The sequence below is a fragment of the Cynocephalus volans genome, chromosome X (genome assembly GCF_027409185.1).
Source record: "Cynocephalus volans isolate mCynVol1 chromosome X, mCynVol1.pri, whole genome shotgun sequence".
NCBI classification, from domain to species: domain Eukaryota; kingdom Metazoa; phylum Chordata; class Mammalia; order Dermoptera; family Cynocephalidae; genus Cynocephalus; species Cynocephalus volans.
Genome location: NC_084478.1, coordinates 177,693,049 through 177,709,845, shown reverse-complemented (window position 1 = coordinate 177,709,845; position 16,797 = coordinate 177,693,049). Strand labels below are relative to the sequence as shown.

The 16,797-nt window shown below is 46.4% G+C and overlaps 1 protein-coding gene across 1 annotated transcript; it reads left to right on the top strand.

The window, feature by feature from the left end:
- Positions 1 to 11,247: 11,247 nt before the first annotated feature.
- LOC134368638 (paraneoplastic antigen Ma6F-like) lies at positions 11,248 to 13,119 on the top strand. The gene is given in 4 exon segments (XM_063085058.1): positions 11,248 to 11,490; positions 11,492 to 11,690; positions 11,808 to 12,731; positions 12,734 to 13,119. Coding segments are annotated over 4 exon segments (1,752 nt in total).
- The last annotated feature ends 3,678 nt before the right edge of the window (positions 13,120 to 16,797 follow it).

The window sequence follows — 16,797 nt, the reverse complement described above, 5'->3', positions numbered from 1 at the left end:
TTATTTTTTGGAGATAAAATTTACATACAGTAAAATGCACAAATCTTAAATGCAATAATGCAAAACAGTGAGTTTTGCAAAATGCATACTCCAAACCCTTGTCAAGATACAGAACATTATCTGCATCCCAGAAATTTCCCTTGTGCCCCTTTCCAGTTAATCTCCACCACCATCCCACACAGAGCCAACCACTGTTTTATTTTTTCCCACCATATATTACTTTTGCCTATTTGAGCAATTATTATTCCATCTGAATGGAATCATATGGAATTATTTTGTTTCTGGATTCTTTCTTTCAGGATGATGTTTTTGAACTTTATCTATGTTGTTGAATGTGTTATTGCTCCTTTCCTTTTATTGCTGAGTTGTACTGTATTCCCTTACGTGGATATATCAGTTGGTTTATTCATTCACCAGTTTCTGATCTGGGCTGTTTCCAGTTTGGACTATTATAAATAAAGCTATGAATATTTGTGTACATGTCTCCGTGTGGACATATGCTCTCATTTTTCTTGGGTAAATACCTAGGAAGGGAATTGCCACATCATAGGATAGTTCTATGTTTTATAAGAAATCACCAGAATGTTTCCAAAGTGGTTGTGCAATTTATGTTTCCACCAGAAGTACGAGAGTTCCTTTTCTTTCACATCCTTATCAACATTTGGGGGTGTCGGCCTTTATTTTTAGCCATTCAAGTGGGTGTGAAGTGGTATCTCATTGTGATTTCAATTATCATCTCTCTGATAAGTAACCATGTTGCGTATGTTTTTATATGCTAACTGGCCATTTCTATATCTTCCTTTGTAAAGTGTCTGTTTAAGTAGTTTGCTCAATTTTATGGGATTGTCGTTTTATTGTTTACTTATAGGTGTTCTTTTTTTAAAAAAAAAAAACAGATCCCTCCCCCCGGTTGTGTGTGTGTGTGTGTGTGTTTATTTATTTATTTTTAGCTCCCACCAATAATTGAGAACATGTGGTATTTCTCTTTCTGTGCCTGACTTGTTTCACTTAATATAATTCTCTCTAGGTCCATCCATGTTGTTGCAAATGGCAGTATTTCATTCTTTTTTATAGCTGAGTAGTATTCCATTGTGTAGATATACCACATTTTCCATATCCACATAACAATTGCAATTCCTTGAAATTGATACGACAAGTGAACAGAAAGGACATTGTTGGGTGGGAGGGGGGAGGGGAGGAGGGAGGGAGGTTTTGGTAATTGGCCACAATAATCAACCACATTGTATATTGACAAAATAAAATAAAATAAAATAAAAAAATTAAGAAAACCTCAGATCTATTCAGGTATATTTGACGTATGATAAACCAAATACATTTAAACTGTACCATTTGATAAGTTTCACACATACACTATGAAACCGTAACCACAATCAAGGCAATGAACGTATTCATTACCCTCAAAGTTTCCTCATGCCGCTGATAATACCTCTCTCCCCTCCTCCCCTGTCCCAACCACTAATCTGCTTTCTTTCACGACAGGGTAGTTTGTATTTTCTATAGTTTTACATGAGTGGAATAATATAATAATTGTTCTTTTGTGTTTGGTTCCTTTTACTCAGCAAAATTATTTGGAGATTGTCTAAACCCATTTGTGCTGCTATAACAAAATACCTGAGAACAGGTGCTATGGTGTGAATGTGTCCCTCCAATACTCAGGTGTTGCCAATGTAATAATATTAAGAGGTGGGGCCTTTAAGAGGTGATTAGGCCAGGAGGGCTCCTCCGTCATGAATGGGCTTATGACCCTTATAAAAGTGGTTTTATGCAGCAGTATTCTGCTAGCTCGCCCTTCTGCCTTCTGCCTTGTGAAAACACAGTGTATCTCTCCTCTGGAGGATGCACTTAGAAGACCCTCACAACACACCAATTGTCAGTGCCTTGATCTTGGACTTCCTAGCTTCCAGAACTGTGAGAAAATAAATTTCCATTCTTTATGAATTACCCAATCTTGGGTATTTTGTTGTAGCAGCACAAATAAACTAAGAAATTGATAAAGAATAGAAATTTATTTATTTTTGTCTAACCCAAGATCATGAAGACCTTGTTTTCTTCTAGAAGTTTTATGATTTTAAGTTGTATATTTAAGTTTCAGATCCATTCTGAGTAAATTTTTGTATGCAGTGCAGGTATGGATGCAAGTTCATTTTTGTGCTGGTGGGTATACAATTATTCCAGCACCATTTATTGAAAAGACTATCTTTCTCCACTGCATTGCATTGCAACTTTGTCAGAGATCAGTTTTCCGTAAATGTGTGTATCTATTTTGAAAATCTATGCAGTTCCATCCGTCTATTTTCTATCTTTACACCAATACCATGCTGTTTTGATCAGTACAGTTTTATAACAATCTTTGAAATCAGATAGTGTAAGTTCTACACCTTTGTTCTTCTTTTAAGTGTTGTTTTAACTAGTCTAGGTTTTTTGCATTCCCAAATAAATTTTAGAATCAGCTTATTAGTTTGTAGGAAAAAAGCCAGTTGAAATTTTGATGAGGATTGAATTGAATCTGTAGATCAATTTGGGAAGAATTGACTTCTTACCAATACTCTCTTTTGAACCACGAGCAAGGTCTTTCTCTCTCTCCATTTATTTTGGTCTTTAATTTCTTTCTGAGATATATTGTAATTTTCAGTGTACATGTCTTTCACACCTTTTGTCAGATTTATTCCTGAGTACTGCATATTTTTGATGCTGTTGGTGTACTTGGTGTTGCTTTTTAAATTTTTAATTTCTAATTGTTCATTGCTAGTATATAGAAATACTGTAAAACTGATTTTTATATATTGATCTTATACCCTGAACCTGCTAAACTCACATATTAGTTCTAGTAGCTTCTCTGTAGATTTCATTATTGGATTTTCTACATAGATAATCATGTCATCAATGAATAAAGACAGCTTACTTCTTCCTTCCCAATCTGGATGCTGTTTATTTCTTGGCTTTCACCTCCAGTATAATGTTAAACAGAAGGTATAAGAGTGAACTGCCCTACCTCTGTTCCTGATTTTGCAGGGAAAGCATTCAGTTTTCACCATTAAGTATGATGTTGACTGTAGGTTTTTCATAGATGCCCTTTCTTATGTGGAAGTTCCCTTCTATTCCAAGTTTTCTGGGAGTTTTTTAAAATCAGAAATGGATATTGGATTTTGTCAAATGCTTTTTCTGCATCTACTGAGTAGATGATACAGTTTTTCTTTTTTTAGTTTGTTAATATGCTGAATTACATTGATTAATTTTCAAATGTTTAAACCAAACTTGCATTCTCATGATAGATGCTGTGTACTCATGATGTGTTATCCTTTTGTACCCTTCTGAACTCAATTTGCTAAAATTTTGTTTAGAATCTTTCCATAAATGTTTACGGAGCATATTGGCTGTAGTTTTCTTTTCATGTAATGTCTTTGTTTGATTTTGATATTGAGGTAATGCCGGCCTCATTGAATGAGTTGGGAATACTCTTTCATCCTCACTTTTCTAAAAGAGTCTGTGCAGTATTGGCATTATTTCTTCTTTAAATACTTGGTAGGATTCACCAGTGAAGCCATCTGAACCTGGAATTTCTCTGTGGGAGGGGTTTTTAACTACAACCTCAATTACTTAAATATACATAAGGCTATTCAGATTATCGATTTCTTTTTGAACGAGCTTTGCTAATTTGTGTCTTTCAAGAAATTTCTCCATTTCATGTAAGTTGTGAAATTTATTAACATAATGGTGTACATAACATTCCCTTATTACCTGTGGTGATATCACCACTCTCAGTCCTGATATTGGTAATTTGTGTGTTTTGTTTGTTTCTTCATTTGTGTCTCTTTCTCCCGTGAATCTTCTTTCTTCTGTCCATGTCATACTATATAAAGTAGACAACTACAATTGTTTTTATATTAACCATCCTTTCCTGTGGTGGAGCATTACCCCACCTAATGAGGTAAAATTTACCTCCCACTAGAGATCCTTAAGAGGGCAAATATTCACTCATTCAGCTTCCCTTGCAGCTAGGGCATGGGCACATGACCTGGGCTCCACCAATCAGATGCTCCCACTACCAACTGGGAAGAAGCAGGAGCCCCACAGATTCCATTCAGGCTGAGCTGGTTGCAGGAGTGGCAGTGCCATCACTTCCCTGAGGAGCTGTGGCAGCATATGAGTCCTGCAGTGTCTGTGCCCACTAGGAGAGGAACTAAGCAACACCTCTTGAAAGGGGGAGTAGCAAAGAATTTTTGGTTGCATGTTTTAAATCATATTTTTAGACATCTGTGATAACTCTGCATTGGGTGCCATGAGAAGACAGATTGGAGAGGAGACAATACTTGAAGGCAAGGGCCAGTTAGAGGGCTCTTGCAATAGTTTAGGCCCAAATGATCTTGTTAAAATTTTAAGCCAGTTCGGCCTTCAGCAATGGTAGCTCCTATCAGACCAACCCTCCTGCACGTAAAAACCATGAATCTAGGACAAATTAGTCAAATCAAAACCTCCTGACAGCATGAGGGACTAAGCAATAGAGGCAAAAACCTTAGGGGAGTTAACACTTGGAAGAAGGGACCAGCACCAGATGAATTTCTTGCCTGTCTGCATGTGAGGTTGGGCCACAGAGGATGCCATGCTGGATGGCTAAAACTCAGAGACCCAGAGGACAGAATATGGGGCAATGCTGGAGAGGAGAAAAGCACGGATAAGGTGCCTCAAATTTTCATATAGACTCTGACCAAATCTCTGGTTGACCCCAGAGCTATTCATGCACAGGGCAGATTCCAAGAAAAGAACGGAACAGAGATTTCTGTCGATGCCCAACACAGGGGAAACTTAGTTTGAGTTTAGCTGAGTTAATTGCCTACAAAAACAACAACCCAGACAACAACAAGACCACCTCTTTGGGGGAAATGTAATGGTTTCAAGAAGCCAGGGTCACGAGAACTCATTATTGACAATGTCCAGGATATAATGCTAAATTACTAGAAGAAGCAAGAAAAAGCACTGATACTTAAGAATGAAAGCATCCAAGGGTAATTAACCCTGACATGACTGTGCTCAAGGATAGAAAGCATGCTCAAAATGATTTCTCATACTGGTGTATGCACTTCTTCATGACCACATAAAATAGCAGGGTCTGCAAGTTGTCTACTAATGCCACACTTCTGAAGTAATGCTATTTCTAGTAAAGAGTTCTAGATATCTGCAATAAGTGTAGTGTGAGGTGAAAATATTGATTTCTGTTGGTGACAAGGTCACATGTACTGCTAATACTTTCACAGTGTGTTGCCTACATTCATAACGGAAGGAAATGCTACATTTTAGTTTAGTAAAAATAAAGATGCATTTCCCCCACCCAGTGTCATAGATCCCTTGGGTTCTCAATGTCACGTCAAGGTCTTAAGACCACAGATGATGTTTTCTCCTCAGTAACACCCCAAACCATGTCTGGCACATAACAGATGCTCGGTAAATATTTCTTGAGTAAATGAATACACCTGTTATGATCTAGTGGTTAAAGGGTTAAAACTAGTTCTCTAGTCTTTCACATCCATTAAAATAACAAACTGATAACAAAGGCTCCTAACTGATGATTGTTTGGTATGTGCCAGGCACTGTTATGAACATTATCTCACCTAATTCTTACAGCAACCCTGAAGCAGGTACTATTATTACTCCCATTGTGTGGGTATGGAAACTGAACCAAACAGAGTTTAAGTAATCCGTTCCACTCTACACAGCTGGCATTAGAACTCAGATCTTTCTGAGCCCAGAGCCTGTGTCCTTAAAGTATTAAGGTAAACTTACACTGGATGTCTCAGGCTTGGAGACTGATCTGCAGTTCCAACAATTTTCCCCTGGTCTCCCTCATTAACCAAGGCTCAGAACAACTCTATTTTATCCTCAACTTCTTGTCTGAGGGTGGAACCTCAGCCAATCTGTCAGCTTCACACAAGCACCTCAAAGCTGAATACCATCAGGTCTGGACCTCCAGGACCAACCTCTCATGCTGTCCAAGTTCCAATGTCCACCTTTCCAGTGGACACCTCCCCCTGGTGTTCTTCAAGCTCCTCTATGCCAATGAAGTTTTGCCTTCCCTGTGAGGACCTTCCTGACATTTTCCAGGAAGACATGCCCGCTTGCTTTCCCCTCTGTACCATGAACATACCCTACCACCACTCCAGTAAATTGTGTTCCCCAATTTGTTTACATGCCTGCCTCTCCTTACTGTTCTGGCAGCTCCTTGAGAACAAGGACTGTTTCTAATTTGTCTCTAAATTTCTAGGACTTAGAATGATGTCTGACATAGTAGGTTCCCTGTAGATGCTGTTGAATGGGTGAATATATGAAGGAATGAATAAATGAATGAGTTAATCATATGCACCAACCCTACTTAGCACTTTAGCTATTGTGTTTATTATGATTTACACATAATGAAGTGTGTAGGGTAAAAATGTCAATATTAAGTGTATTAATATTGAAAATGTAAATGTATAAAAACATGGCCCAAAGGGAATAATAATAGCTTTTAAAATAGGAAATTTTAGTAGAGAAAAAGAAGCTATTGAAAGAACTGACTGTAAGTTCTAGAACTGAAAAACCCAATATCTAAAGTGAAAAAAATCACTGGACGGCCTTAGTAACAGATTGCAGATGATAGAAGAATCATGAACTTGAAGCCAGATCAACAGCAATGTTCCATTCTTATAAATCAAGAGGAACAACAATAAAAAAGAATTCAGCCTTGGTGTGAAATGGTCTAATGTGTATTTCAAATGCCAGGACAGGATGTAGGAAATGGAGAAGAAAAACTGGCTGCAGAAATAATGGCTGAAAATTTCCAAAATTGGAGGAAAGATGTTATTTATAGATTTAATAAAGCTCAGTGAACTGCAAGGAGGATAAATACAAAGGAAAACAACATTTAAGCACATTTTAGTCTGATGGTTAAAAACAAAAAATGATAAGAAAAATCATGAAAGCAGTCAGAATAAAATGAAGCACTGCGTATGAGATAATATTAACAAAATTCCAGTAAATTCTCACCAGAAACAATGGAAGCTAAGAGACAGTAAAATAACATCCTTCATGTGCTGAAAGAAAAAAAAAAAAAAAAAAACCTTTCAACCCAGAACACTATATCTAGGGAAAATATCCTTCAAGAGTAAAGGTGAAGATATACCACAGTTTCCGTATTCACTCATCAGATGATAGACATTTGGGCTGGTTCCAGCTCTCAGCTATTGTAAATAGTGCTGCAATAAACATGGGAGTACAGGTATCCCTTCGGCATGATAATTTCCGTTCCTCTGGGTATATTCCCAGCAGTGGGATAGCTGGGTCATATGGTAGATCTGTGTAATTCTTTGAGGAACCTCCATACCATTTTCCATAGAGGCTACTCCATTTTGCAGTCCCACTAACAATGTATGAGAGTTCCTTTTTCTCTGCAACCTCACCAGCATTTATCATTCAGTCTTTTGGATATTAGCCATCCTAACTGGAGTGACATGGTATCTCAGTGTGGTTTTCATTTGCATTTCCCGAATACTACTCTGCTATAAAAAGCAATGAAATACTGCCATTCACAACAACATGGATGGACTTAGAGAAAATTATATTAAGTGAAACAAGTCAGGCACAGAAAGAGAAATACCACATGTTCTCACTTATTGGTGGGAGGGGGTGAAGAGAAACAGGTAAAGGGGCATGAAAATCAAGCACAATGTATTTTGAGAAGTAAAATAAAAAAAGAAAAGAAATTAAAGTAATAACAAATAAAAAAATACAAGTAAAATAAATATATTTTGAGATTCATGAAAGCTAAGAGAATTCATCAGCAGACCTGCACTACAGGAAATGCTAAAAGAAGTCTTTCAATCTGAAGAAAAATGATACCAAAAGGAAGCCCTGATCTTTAGGTAGAAATGAAGAACAGCAGAAATAGTAAATGTGTGGATAAATATTAATGAATATTTATTTGCTCATAATTTTTTAATAATATGTCTTTTTAAAGTAAACATTTTAGTAGTGTGTACTAGGGTTTGTCAACTATAGCATAAAGGATGACATGGAAAGAAAATAAATCTATATTGTGGAAAGTTTCTTATATTTATGTACAATATTAACTTTAAGTAGACAGTGAAAAATTCAAGATATATACTGTAATCTCTAGAGTGACCATTAAGAAACAATGGAAAGAGGTATAGCCAAAATGATAACAAATACATTAAAATAGAATTCTAAAAAATATTTGATTAACCCAGGCAGGAATGAGGGAACATCAGAACAAAAGCAGATGGGATAGATAGTAAAAGGATAGATCTAAATCCAACTATATCAAAAATTACATTCAATGTAAATGTGCTAAACACTCCAATTAAAAGGTAGAGATTGTGAGAATAAGGAAAGAACAAGGCTTTTGCTGTGTACAAGAAGTGCTATTTAAATATAAATACTTAGATGGTTTGATAGTAAGAGGATGCAAGATGATACATGATGCAAAGGGCAAGCATGAGAAAGTGGGAATGGCGAGATCAATAGCAGACAGAGTAGAGTTAAAGACAAAGAGGATCACCTAAAATAAAAGGTCATAATGATAAAAGTGTCAATTAATTAGGGACACATAGAATTCGTAAGTGTGTTTCTACCCAATAATATGAAACAAAAATGGACAGAATAAAGGGAGAAATAGACATTTCTGCAATTATTGTTGGAGATTTTAATCTCTCCTTTATCAACTGATACAACAACTACACCAGAAATCAGTAAATATGAATCTGTATGACATTATCAACCTCCTTTATTTCATCAATATTTATAGAACACTTTACCCAAGAACTGCAGAATACAGATTATTTACAAGAGCACAGAGCACATTCACCTGGATAGATCACTGTAAAGCAAGTTTCAATAAATTTAAAAAGACTGAAATTTTACACAATAAATTCTCTGAGTACACAGTGGAATCCCTTTTGAAATTAACAACAATTATATATCTCCAAATTTCAGACAGAATAATAATCAAATAAAACTATCCGAATTAGTTGGAAACATCTACAGAAGTGATTAGAGGAAAGTGTATTGCTTTAAATGCGTATACTAGAAAAGTCAACGCCCTGATGTTACATGTAAAGAAGGCAGAAAAAGATTAGCAAAGTAAATAAAAATAAGCAGAAGGAAGGAGATAATAGAAATAAGAGCAGAGATCAATGAGTGAAATAGAAAACAAACTATGGAGAAAATGGGCAAATCATACATCTTTTAAAAGAGCAACAAGATTTATAACACCTAGCAAAGTTAATCAAGAAAAAAGAGAAAATATACTAATCATCAATATTAGGAACGAAGGAGGGATATTGCTCCAGATCACAAGGGCATGAAAAGAATAATGAAGGAGTATTAATTGAGCATCTTTATGCCAATAATTTTGACAACTTTTATAAGTGACAAATTTTTGGAAACAAAGCAATTTACCAAAACCTACAACACATCAGATAGAAAATATAAATAGCCCTGTATTCTATAAAGAAATTAATTTACTATCAAAAAACTTTCGTAAAAACAAAACCCCCAAACAATTCAGGCCCAGATAATTTCATGTGTAAACTCTAGCAAATATTTACGAGCAAAATTTGCCAATTTTACACCTCACTTTCAGAAAATAGAGGAGCAGGGAACAACTCCCATCTAATTCTATGAGGCCAAGACAAACCTAGCACTAAATCCTGATAAAAAGGTTCTATAAAAAAAGAAAATTACAGAAATGTATCTTGCCAGAGCAGTATAGCAAAAATTGTTAACTATTAGCAAATCCAATCCAGTAATACAAAAAAAGAAAGTTTTTCTATTGCCCATTTATAGATGAGGGGCGTAGATGCTCAGTGACATGTATAGGCCACCCAGCTGTTGGGTGACCCTGTGTTTGCCTGACTAAAGCCCACATGATTTCCAACACAATGGCTGCCTAGGAGGTTGAAGGCTGGCTTTACAAAGCTGTAATAAGGAACACAGCCAGCTTGTTTCTGTTGTGGAGATTCCAGGTGTGATGAGGGCAGGCTGTGAGTGCAGAGTGGCACTAGGGACCTGGTCTTAATTTCCTGTGCCCCCTGACTTCTAGTAAACACCATTCCCCAAACACCAATTTGACACAATTATTGATGGAGGCCATTTTGTTGGTGGACCACAAATGGGTGTGCTTGTGGCTCCTGGAAGCTCCAAGCCTTGCCACGTCAAGCCCTTACCACACAGGTCCTGTTGTCACAACAACAGTGATGCCTCCTGTCTAGCTATTTGCCCCACAAAGAGAAGCCTGGCTCTTTCTCCCTCATCTACCCAGGGCTTTTGGGAGAAGCAAGAAGACCACGTGGCCTTAGCACAGAGAGCCTGGGAGACCCCTGGACTGCGCAGCCTCTGGCATTCTTCCACCCTTCTGCTCCAGGGCTTTAAGGCACCTCCGGAGTCAGCTCCTCAGGCTGAAGATGGCATTTCCCTGCAGGTGGCCACAGAGACTGCAGTCAGAGTTAGCAGGAGGCCAGGGGTTTTGCTAGTGCGGGACCCCAGAGTGACTGTGTGCACCCCGGGCAGGGGCCAGATCTCTGCCCGGGCAGGCAGTGGGCACGGGAGGGGGTCCTGATCTAGAGCTGGTGGAGAGGGGAGGTGGGGGCTCCCGACTGCACGGGTCTGGGTAGGGAGGGCTCCTGGCTGCAGGGGCAGCTCTGGCTGCAGAAATGCAGGTGACAGTAGGAGAGGGAGGGGACTCCCGGCTTCAGGTGTGGGAGGCGCTGGAGGGGGTCAACAAGCTATGGGAGAGGGAGATTCGGGGAGGGGGTGGGGATTGGAGTAGGGCTCAGGGGCTCAGGGTCTGGCTCTGGAAAGACAGGAGGGGAGGACTCCCTGCTTCCGTGGTTTGGGTAGCGAAGGACTAAGGGCTGCAAAAGGTCTGGATGGGGAAGGAATTCCAGCCACAGAGTTGCAAATGATGGTGCGAGGGGGAGGTGCACCCACTGCTGTGGTAGGATTGGGGGCGGGGCGGGCCATCGGACCTGGCAAAAGGAGGGGGTCTCTTAAAAGAGGCAGTGGGCTGCTCCTAGAGACTCAGAGTCACCACATACAGGGCAGAGCTGGGAATGATGGGTGTGCAGGGTTGCAGCAGTGGGAGGGAGTGGGGCCCTGGCTGCTGCAGTGATTGGGGGAGGGGAGAGAGACAGGGCTCAGGCCGGTTGGTTCCCTCCCCCCAGGTCCCCTGCCATGGCGATGCTGCGGGACTGGTGCAGGTGTATGAGTGTGAATGAGCAGCGCTCACTGCTCATCCTGGGCATCCCAGATGACTGCACAGAGGATGAATTCCAGGAGGCCGTGCATGCTGCCCTGTGGCCCCTGGGCAGGTACCAGGTGCTCAGCAATGTCTTCAGAAAGGAGCTCGGGACCAGGGTCGCCTTGGTGGAGTTCACTGAGTATTTAAACCGAAGCTTGATCCGCCGACAAATACCAGGCAAGTGAGCGGCCCTGGGCTGTGTTCTTCCTGCCCCAGGCCCCTGATGCTGAACTCCAGGGTAGAGCCAATTTCCCTCCAAGGTCTCAGGAGCAAGCAGTGGCAGGAGGGGCAGGTGAGGCAGGAGGACCAGGTGAAGCAGGAGCTGTAAGTGAGGTGGGAGCTGCAGGTGAGGCAGGTGAGGCAGGAGCTGCAGATGAGGCAGGTGAGGCGGAAGCTGCAGGTGAGGAAGGAGCTGCAGGTGAGGCAAGAATGTCAGATGAGGAAGGAGCTGCAGGTGACACAGGAATTGCAGGTGTGGTAGGAAGTGTGTATATGGTAGGAGCTTCAGGTGAGGCAGGAGGAGCAGGTGAGGCAGGAGCCGATGTGGCAGGAGCTGCAGGTGAGGAAGAAGCTGCAGATGAGGCAAGAGCTGCAGGTGAGGGAGCTGCAGGTGAGGAAGGAGCTGCAGGTGAGGCGGGAGCTGCAGATGAGGCAAGAATGTCAGGTGAGGAAGGAGCTGCAGATGAGGCAAGAATGTCAGGTGAGGAAGGAGCTGCAGGTGAGGCAGGTGAGGCGGGAGCCTTGGATGTGGCAGGAGGGAGAGATGAGGCAGGAGCCTGGAGCCAGCTATGGAGGCAGGCTCTGCAGCGTGTGCTGGAAAACATGGCCTACCAGGAGCAGACAGCATTTTCCGGGATGGAAGAGCCAGGCTGTGGGGAAGAGTCCTCTGAGAGCTGGCTGGACCACATCAGGGACATGCTGTACCTGTCCCAGCACACATCTGAAGGGGAGAGGAGGCGGCGGCTGGTGGCGAGCTTGGGCGGCCGCGCCCTGCAGCTCGTGTGCGGCCTCCTGGAAGAACATCCCGACATGCCTGCGCAGGACTGCCTGGCGGCGCTCGTGCAGGTGTTCGGGAACAAGGACACCACGATGACTGCACGGCTGAAGTTCCTGACTTGCTCTCAGCAACCCCGGGAGGCTCTCTTTGCCTATGTGATGCGCCTGGAAGGCCTGCTGCAGATGGCCATGGAGAAGGGGGCCATCCACCCGGCCATGGCAGACCACATGCGAGCCCGGCAGTTGCTGCTGGGGGCCCTCCCGAACGAGACGCTCCAGGTCAAACTGAGGGGGATGTGGCTGGAGAAGAGTCCACCCGGCTTCATGGGGCTGCTCCGGCTCATTCGGGAGACTGAGGCATGGGAGGCCACCACAGCTAGGAATGAGCAGTCCCAAGTAGGAGAAGGGGCCAATGTGGACAGTGGACACTGGCAGCTCCCCAGGCTGCTCCTGCCAAAGAAGATGCTGCTGAGGCTACTCCTGATACTGGTGATGCCACAAAGGCAGCTCCTGCCATTGAAGGGGCCACCAAGCCCTCTCCTGCCACTCAGGAAGATAAGAGTGCTCCTGCCGCTGCAGGCCTGGCTCAGGAAGGGCCCACAGAGGGAACCAGGAGCCCCACTGCAGCCCAGATGGGCAGTGCTTCTGGGGCCAGCCCCGGGGGTCCTGGCTGGGGGCCAGAGGGCCTTGCCCAGGCAGGAGACCAGGAGGCCGAGGAGTCCCCCCTGGAGGGGCTCAAGCCCATCCTGGAGGAGTCGGGAAACGAGGAAGGGGCTGGGGAGACGAGCCACCCCGAGCCTTCCTCATGCAAATAGGCTCAGAAGGCTCCGGGGCCTCCTCTGCTCTCAGGCAGCAGAGCCCTGGAGGCAGGAGGAGGCAGGGCCAGGGCCACCACTTGACCCCACCTCCCACATGGGGAGCGGGGGCCCAGGGAAGGTCCCGCCCAGCCCAAACCCAGCCCCTGGGTCCCCGCCTCTCCCAAGGGGCCCTGGCCACCCCCACCAGCCCTTCCATGTGACCCCGATGACCATGTTTCCCACCAAATAGGGCAGGGAGAAGCACCACACCCAGCCCTGCCCCACACCCCGCCAACTAGGGCAGCTGTCCTGGAGGTGGCCCTGAGCGGCCAGCCCTGCCTGGACGAGGGACCTGAAGACGGTTGCCACCTGCTCTGGACTGGAAGACGTTAGGTGAAAGAGGCCATCTCAAGGGTGCCAGCTGCCCGGGTCTCCCAAGAGTGTCACCCCATTCCTGGTCCCGGGGCAGGCTGCTCCTGTTCTGGGAAGCCCACCCTTATGTGTGTTGGCCCCAAAGTGATTCACGTGTTAAGCAAGAGCTCCTGTCCCCCAACACCCCCAGCCATGGTTCCTGTGCAAAGCCGTGAGGCGCGTGTCCGCCCTGGGGTGCGTCCTGGCCTACCTGGTCAGCCACCTCTGGGCCCGGGCACGTGCCAAGGCTCTGCTGGCTCTTGTCCAGTGTTGCCTGCTCCACCTCTGCTTTCTCGGCTTAGATTTAGGCCATCGGCCGCTTGTTGTGTGGGGAAGTGTGTTCTTATCTGAGCAGTTCCCCCTGAGACCCCGAGCGCAGTGACAGCGGATGGACGGCGGGAAGGACGGACGAGGGCGCGGCCGACGCTCACCCATGACCACGAGCAGGCAGAACCGGGCCTGGGACGGAGGGGTCTGCACCAGGCTCCATGGGGACGGTGCTCCGATGTTCACCCTGTTGTTACTCGTGCCTTGTTTTCCTCGACTCGGTGCCACATTCCCTGCCATGTTCTCCAGTGTCATGTGACTGTCCTGTGTGGGCCGTAGAGCAGGACCCCGGCCCACAAGTCAGCTCAGGAGGGGTTTCCCTCACGTGAGTGGACACTGCCAGAGTCCACCGTCCTGGCCAGAGGCAGATCCGGGGGCCCTCAGGCGGGGAGAAGGTGGCAGGAGGGCCACAGCGTGGGGGGCAGATGTGGCATCTGGTCAGGAACCCCAGGAGGAGGGTCCCGGGACCCATGGTCTCTTGTGGCCGTTAGGAGTTCCTCCCTGTGATGTCATCCCTTCCCCTCAGTGGTTCAGCACGTTTCTCATCAATAAAGTTCTCTGGATGTTGCGGCTGCGTCTCGCCTCTGCTGTGGGCAGTTGATGGCTGGGCTGGCCGGGGCTGGGTTGGAGGTGGGGATGAGGGGCGCAGGGGCCAGGTTAACATTGGGGGATGTGGCAGGGCAGGGGCCGTGACGGGCCATGGGGTCCTGTGGGCTGCACGGAGCTGGGCGACCTGACGTGGGACAGTGGCTGGTTGGATCCCCAGAGCACTCGGGAGCCCCCAGGAATAAATGGGTAGAAGTGGAAGGGAGGGTGGGAAACAGCAGGTAGGTCCCCAGGCCCCTGGCTTCGCTGTGGGGGCTCAGGGCATCCAGACGGGCCAGAGAGGCCACGTGGGCACTCCCAGGCTAACAAGCAAGGTCAGGGAAGGGCCCCAGAAGGGCTGGGGCATGAGGTCAGAAGCCTGTGCCAGGAGCCATGAGGACTCAGAGGGCATGGGTGGTATTTGGCCCCCTCCAGGGTCAGCCTACCCCTGCCAGCGGACAGGTGGCCAGCCCCGGCTTAGCCACTGAGAGGTGTTCGGGGACGGGGGTGTGTGTGATGGCCGAGGGACAGAAGAGGCCAGCAGGGGTTCCCTGGTGCTTTTGCCCTGGGGTTTGGGGGAGGGGAATGGAGGAGGGGCAGGGAGAGCCACCCTCCCCCTGATTTCTGTCCTGCCCTCTCCCAGCCAGCTGGCAGGGGCGCCACTCCTGTGTCTTGGGAACAGGCAGTGGACCATAAGAAGGAGGCTGTGGACAGGCCTGGGGAGGGGTCCCTTCCTCCCTAGGTCCCTGCAGCCAGCTGAGCTCTTAGTGCCACCTGGGGAGGGTGCCTGCCCAGGGTGCATGGCACCGTTGATCGGGAGTTCCCCTTCCTGAGCACTGTTGCCAGAGGGGCCGATCTCAGAGGTGGCTCTGGTGTCATCAGGAATGAGGAGTCTGCGACCTTCCTTCCTTAACCCTCCCGGACTGGCCCTCTCACCCCACAGGCCAGCGAGCTCACCCCACGTCAACGGCAGCCCTCCATCAGCAGTTTAACTGATCCGGAGTCCTTGGGACATGGGGGAGAGTGATTGTGCCCCTCTCTGCATAGGTGCAGGGAGGGGACATTGCCATTGACCCAGAAATTGTGAGTGGCCCCTCGGGCTCGCTGTCTGTCTCCACAGGTGTTCTTTGGCCATTCTCAAGGGACAGAGCTTCTGACGATCCCCATAATACAGATGAAAGACACAGTCCCCAAAGCAGCCAACAAGCCACAGCCAGGGACGTGCGGCTGCCTGAGCAACCTTCAGGAACCCTGCATCTGCCAAGTGACGAGAGCTGCAGACAGCAGGGCTGCAGTGGAGGCCCTGGGAGAAGCTGGGCGCACATGGGCAATGGGAGCTGTTTGGGTCGCGGGGAGGAGGTGGGTGGCAGGTCATTAGGGCCATGCCTGCAGCCTTCTTGGCCCATAGGTCTTGCCCTTGTCTCAGGGACTCCTGGTATGTGTCCCAGCAGAGTCCCTGTGGGGACGAAGTGGGGTCCCCAGCTGTGCTTTGCTCTCTCTGCTTTCTTCAGGTATGGCACCACCCCTGGCAAGTCTGTCCTGAGTGTCTCAGCAGGGCCATGGCAACTGGTCACTTTCCAAGAGCCCCTGAGATTTGGGGGCAGGACAAAAATAAGAGGGGCTGATCCCAGCCAGAGCCAGTCGGGGCTCCTTGTCTGTCCCTTGTTCAGAGTGTGCCTGTGTGCGCTGTGACCCCTGAGTGAGCAGGTATGAGTGGGTGTGAGTGTGCATAGGAGTGTGTGTGTCAACGATGTGTGAGTGTGTAAGAACGTGTGGACATGTCCGAGAGTGAGCGTGCGCATGAGCAGGAATTTCTCAGTGTGAGTCCACGCGTGGGAGAGGATGTGACTTTGTGTCATTGACTGTGAGGGGTGGGAGCCGGTCACCGATGCATGGGGGTGGGAGTGTGTCACTGACTGTGTGGGGGTTGGAGCCTGTCCTTGAGCAGACAAGAGTGACAGAGGTCCTATCCTCAGACTTGTCTTCTAAGCCAAGAAAGCTAAGGGAGTTCCCTTCCTCATGCCTCTCACCTAAGCAGACAGGAATAAGAGAGGTCCTGTCCCCTGAGCAGAGAGGACTGGGAGATGTCTCATCCCCTGGCCTGTCCTCTTTTTTTCCATGGATGGCCTCTATTTCTGAGTAGGCGCAGCATGTTTTGTTTTTCATTTTAGGCCTATTTACAAAGTAAGTATGCGCGGATCCCCCACTGTGTACCGGGGTGTTACCCGGCACCGTAGGGTGATAGCATGTGACAAGGCCAAGGTCTGCAGGGGCAGGCGGGACCCCCTGCTGCTTCTGCCACCTGCTGTCTGGGCTCCTGGCCCCACCTCCTGCAGCACCTGCAGTGCCCACACCTGGAGGGGGTGGGGGACG